The 5,732-nt window shown below is 41.5% G+C and overlaps 1 protein-coding gene across 1 annotated transcript; it reads left to right on the top strand.

The window, feature by feature from the left end:
* The first annotated feature begins 1,960 nt into the window (after positions 1 to 1,960).
* On the top strand, positions 1,961 to 5,334 carry gsc (goosecoid). The gene is made up of 3 exons (XM_071547382.1): positions 1,961 to 2,270; positions 3,509 to 3,768; positions 5,185 to 5,334. The coding sequence occupies exons 1-3, from the start codon at positions 1,961 to 1,963 to the stop codon at positions 5,332 to 5,334; spliced, it is 720 nt and encodes a 239-aa protein (XP_071403483.1).
* Positions 5,335 to 5,732: the final 398 nt, after the last annotated feature.

The raw sequence follows: 5,732 nt of genomic DNA, 5'->3' as shown, positions 1-5,732 counted from the left end.
AAAAACGTGTTGCCAGCTCGCCACCTATTAATACCTGTCGCCTTTGTCTGTATATGTATGTAGTCATTACCCCATTTCTATCTCAACGACACATTTTCAAATCACAAACTGTTATCTGTCAACCTGACATAAGCATGTGTTAAGACCCATTCAGCGCTAAATGCAATCAGCGAGTCCCCCATTAAGGGTCTGAACTGAACTGGGGGGGGGGGGGGGGGGGGAATCCACGTTCCTCCACAGCCCATTTCCCCTCCACACACACACACACACACACACACACACACACCCCGGCTGATTAGCGGTGTAAATTGCAATAAGTTTTCTTTTTTTTCCCCCGGGCTGAATGGAGGCGATAATGGCCCCCGTTATCTTATCCCCGGTCGGGGGGCAAAATGTTCAGCGGTTGCCGGGGAGGAGGGAAGGGGTTTGGAGAGGGGGGGGGGGGCGGAGGGGGGGCAGGGGGGGGGGGGACGCGCCTGATCTGCTCCCCGCGGAGGAGAACCGAGCGGTCGGATAATAAGAAGAGCTGCGAGATAACGCTCCTGTCCTGACATGGAAATATGTGTAATATTAATTTTTTTTTTCCCCCCGTGTAGGAATAAAGGTGATTGCGACAGAGAGGAACAGAGATTAAGAGGTCTTGATTGGAGTTTTACAGCATCTTTATCTCTTTTACGCCCAGACACATCTGTTTTTCCCCCCCCATATGTATTAATAATCTATAATAATAACTTGTTTCCAGTAGCTCTACAGGCCTCTAGGTCTTCTATATAAACATAGAAATGAGTTATAATAATAATATACACCTAAAGGTTGCCTGAAGATTATGGTTTCAGAGCTAAATCACCTATAATAATAACTTTTTTTAACAGTAACACCATCGGCAATAAATAACCTAGAATACTAACTCATTCCTGCAGCTATATAGGCCTGAAGTTGCCTGTAGGTTATGATTTTGAACATAAATCACCTATAATAAGAGCTTTTTTTTTCCTCTAAGCCTATTGGTTTATAGGTTGTACATGCATTGATCAATAAATAACCTATATAGCTTTTTCCTATTATCCTATATGCACAAAGATGACTATAGGCTGTGAACTAATGGATAAATTACTAATAATAAGCTTTTTCCTCTAACCCTGGGTCTATAGGTTGTAAATTAATTGATAAACAAAAAAACAAGATATAATTTTTTTTTGGCTATCACAAAACTGTATATGAATTGATAAAAAATAACATATAGCCTAATAACTTTTTTCCCTTTACCCTTTTATGCCCAAAATTTCCTGTAAACTATGAATTGGTGGATAAATAACCTATAATCATATTTTTTTGTGTAACTTTATAGGTGTGTAGGTTATCTATATGAATTGATAGATGATAGAAACAGGCCTTATCTATACTCACAGGTAAAATCTGCTGTAAATGTATTCCTTAAATTATAATCCCTTCTCTGACAAGCAAATTAATCTGATTACTGTGTAAGGAAAGAGCCTCTCTGACCCCGCGACGGCTTCCCGAAGTCTGCAAACAGTACGGATTATCTTAATTGAATTAATTCTCAATACACAGATCGGCGCCGTTCGCGCCGCTGCAGCGCTGATCCCAGAGCAGCCCACTCCGCCGTGACGTCAGCAGCGTATAAAAGCAGCCCGGCTCCCTCCGCTGGTCCCATTAAAACCCAGTCTGCAGCCTCGGGACGAGCCGCGCAGGACGAACCAAAAAAGAAAAAGAAAAAAAAAAAAATATCTCCACTCACACACACACACACACACACACACACACTCCACCAGCGCCATGACGCACTTTTAGGAAACTTTCCACAGAGCTGGAAATCTGTCACGCTGCTTCTCCGACTTTTAGGACTTTTTTTTTTTTTACCGAGCAATTTTCCCCCCCCCCAAGCCACAGCCGTTTCCCCCCCTTCTTTATCCGCCGCCGCTGCCGCCGCACCGGGGTGATGCCCGCCGGGATGTTCAGCATAGACAGCATCCTGTCCGGCCGGCCGAGCTGCAAGGAGCCGCTGCTGCTGCACCGGAGCGGCCCCGTGGTGCTGTCCGGCCTCACGGACTCTCTCTACACCGACTACAACGGACTGTACTCGGCCACGACCGGGCCCTCTCCCGCCGGGGTTCAGTCGGTGAACGGGACCCGGATAGGATATAACGGCTACTACTACGGACAGCTGCACGTCCAGGGCCCCGGAGGGCCGCCGTGCTGCGGCTCGGTGCCCAGCCTCAGCCCGCAGCAGTGCCCCTGCATCCCGGCAGGTAGGACAGCCTCCCTCGGCATCTCTGGAGAGTTTTTTTTTTTTTACAGCGTGTCTGCTGGTCCTGGAAAACTACTGAAACGTCTTGAATTATATTACATGAAGTCAAGGCCTTTAAAGCTCTTGAACACAGCTAAATAAAGCAGTTAAAGTCTTAAAATTCAGTCTAAAAAATGACCCAGTCTCATGGGTCCAAAGCTGTTTTCATTCTCCTATTTAATTCAGTTGCTAAATTTGACTTAAATTCAATTCTAAGTGGCATTAGCAAGGCTTTAAAAAGTCTCTAATTTAACTTGATGGACTTTGCAGACACTCTGTAATGAAACCAGGCTTTATTTACCCCCGTAATGTGTGTATGATGTGTCATCTAAAGGCTAAATATTGGTACATATTGTATTTTTTAACGCATGGTGTTTGACGTATGATGTTCCTCTCTGATGCTGACTGGTTTCACGTCCTTGCTTCTTCTTCAAATTTCCCTACAGGGATAAAAAAAAAAAAAGAAAAAAAGAAAACAACTATCTCATTTTTGATCATATTTCCAATTTGACATTTTTACGCATGAACTGAAAACGCGGTGGGAAAGCCCGTTCCAAACACGTGAAACCGTCATCGCCGTCATATCTGATACGAGGCGTATGATGATGTTTTTATCCTGACGCTGACTGGTTTTATGTCCTTGGTGCAGCTTCCAAATATCCAAGACAAACTTCCCTGCGGGGACAATATAGTCAATCCTCTCTTTTATGTCCAAATTGTTGTTTTACGCATGAACTCAAATCTGCGTGTGAAAGATTGTTCCTGCGTTTTCCAATTTGCCGTTTTACGCATTAACTCAAATCTGCATGTAGGCTGTAAACACAGTGAGAGCTTGTTCCAAAATGTCCAATTTGCTGTTTTACGCATTAACTAAAATCTACATGTAGGCTGTAAACACGGTGAGAGCTTGTTCCAAAATGTCCAATTTGCTGTTTTACGCATGAACTAAAATCTTGAAAGACAATCCCAAAGTTTTGCTGTTTTACGCACGAGCTAAAATCTGCATATACATACAGTGAGAGATTGTTTCAACGTTTCCAATTTGCTGTTTTTACGCGTGAGCTAAAATCTTGAAAGGCAATCCCAAACTTTCCATTTTGCTGTTTTACGCATGAGCTAAAGTCTACACAGGGGAAAAACTTTCTCCAAACACTTGACCTCACCCATATCTGCCGTTTCTACCCCGCTCCGTCTCCGCAGGCTACGACAGCCCGGGCTCGGTGCTGATCTCCCCGGTCCCCCACCAGATGATGTCCTACATGAACATGGGCAGCCTGTCCCGGACCGAGCTGCAGCTCCTCAACCAGCTGCACTGCCGCAGGAAGCGGAGACACCGGACCATCTTCACGGACGAGCAGCTGGAGGCTCTGGAGGGCCTCTTCCAGGAGACCAAGTACCCGGACGTCGGGACCCGGGAGCAGCTGGCCCGCAAGGTCCATCTCCGGGAGGAGAAGGTCGAGGTCAGAGCCGATTTGACTTATTACATATTTCTTCCTGTTTCTATCGATTAATTCCACTAATTTCTAGTTTCTTGGTTCCAAATCAGGCTAAAACTAGTATTCCCATATATCTGTTTTTATAAGGCAGGAAAGAATCATGCTTAAGTCATGGTTGATGACATTATTATTATTATTATTATTATTTCCAAAACTGGACTGTATCCATACTTTCAGCTCCACAGGAATTAAACTAATCCAGTGACTATAGCTTGTTGGTAATTCAAACAAAATCAAAATTTGCATAATATTTTTAGTAGTTTAGTATTGCAACTGCCATTTTTGTCTTTAAGAAAAGAAGGGAATTATATGTTTTTATCCTTTCATCATTATTTTTTAGTGTTTTTTAATTGCTCATCCTCTTGATTCAACCTCCTTCCAAGCTCCCCTCTTTCACTATAATCACTATAATTTCACTTTAAAATAAAATAGCCTACTATTTCTGTTATTTTTTGCAGTCGTGATTTTGTTAGGGTTAGAGTTAGGGTGATTTGGGTTTTTTTTTACGACATCGCAAATGTAGATATAACCTGTTTGAACTGCTTTTAATACGTAGTAAAAACTAATGAACAGAACTATATTTACCTTGAGGGAAGCTTTGCTGTAGTTCAACATCTTCCTATGCGAATTAACTGCTAGCTGGTAAAACTAGACTTTAACTGGCTTTAACTAAAACTAGACTGAAAAACTATCTGGATAAAAATGACGCACCAAAACTCACAGACTATTTCACACCTATTCAGGTTATTCCAGCGCTAGAAATACATTCTTATTTACATTTTTTTCTTAAGTGTCCAACAACCAACAGCAACGACTAAACACACAAACATGATAGTACACCTCGTATCCTCATGTCCCCCCATCCCTGCCACCCCCTTCTTATACGCACACACACACACACACAGGAAATGTATGACGGAAATCAAAAATATAGGCTATATAGGGTATATTCCCATGATTTGTGGTGTACATACATAAATGCTTAGGAAATATATATGGTAGGGTTTGTTTTGCTTAGAAAAAAGATTATACACACACACACACGTAGTCTACATACACGTGCATGCATCAAAGTCTATTATTGCCTCTAGATAGATTTTCAAAGTAAGAAAATAACGAGTAGTACCAAAATTCTTGAAAAATATACATTATATAAAATATAATATGATTATTTATTTCTACAGTTAATCTCTAATGGTAAAGAAATTCTGATATTTGATCCAAGAGTAGCATCAAAATCGGTTTCTAATATAGAAGAAACAGCAATAAATTCGATTAGGATCTACTCATTTCTACCTTGTTATAAAAAAACAAAACAAAAATAAATTCATCTCTAGATATCGATATTAAAACTGTGCTTTTCCGTCCTCGCATGTGTAGGTGTGGTTCAAAAACAGACGCGCGAAGTGGAGGCGGCAGAAGCGCTCCTCGTCGGAGGAGTCGGAAAACTCGCAGAAATGGAACAAAACGACGAAAGCGTCCGCGGAGAAAACCGAGGAGAGTAAAAGCGAGGTGGACTCGGACAGCTGATACTCACCAAAAAAAAAAACAACAACAACAGGAAAAAACAACAACAAAAAAAAAAAAAAAACCCTCCGCCAGTCAAAACTCCAAAGTCACGTGGACTCGACGACATGCTGGTGTGATGAAACCGTGTTGCCATGTTGCACAGTTGTACAGTAAATATTAACATTTTATTAATTGATTATGTGTCCGCTATTTATATTTAATTTAATTTTTCTTTTCTTTTTTTTTTAAATGTTACGCACGCCAGGTGGATGTGACGCCCGGTGGATTTTATTGGATATGTCTGAATATATCGCGATGTTATGTGACATTTTTATGGATATTAAATGTTGTAATTCTGGTATACATATATATCTATATATTTTTTTTTTCTCTCCATCCTATAATGGTGTCGACTATTC

The sequence above is a fragment of the Centroberyx affinis genome, unplaced genomic scaffold (genome assembly GCF_046629955.1).
Source record: "Centroberyx affinis isolate AG114_WGS23_722 - 3 ecotype Tasmania unplaced genomic scaffold, CSIRO-AGI_Caff_v1 ptg005868l_1, whole genome shotgun sequence".
NCBI lineage: Eukaryota > Metazoa > Chordata > Actinopteri > Beryciformes > Berycidae > Centroberyx > Centroberyx affinis.
This window is presented reverse-complemented; position numbering and strand designations above follow the sequence as displayed.

Excerpts from the sequence above, each read along its gene's own strand:
- gsc (XM_071547382.1), top strand. The coding sequence starts at position 1,961 with ATGCCCGCCGGGATGTTCAGCATAGACAGCATCCTGTCCGGCCGGCCG. Across the intron at positions 2,271-3,508 it reads GTGCCCCTGCATCCCGGCAG|GCTACGACAGCCCGGGCTCG; the intron begins GTAGGACAGCCT and ends CCGTCTCCGCAG. Across the intron at positions 3,769-5,184 it reads TCCGGGAGGAGAAGGTCGAG|GTGTGGTTCAAAAACAGACG; the intron begins GTCAGAGCCGAT and ends TCGCATGTGTAG.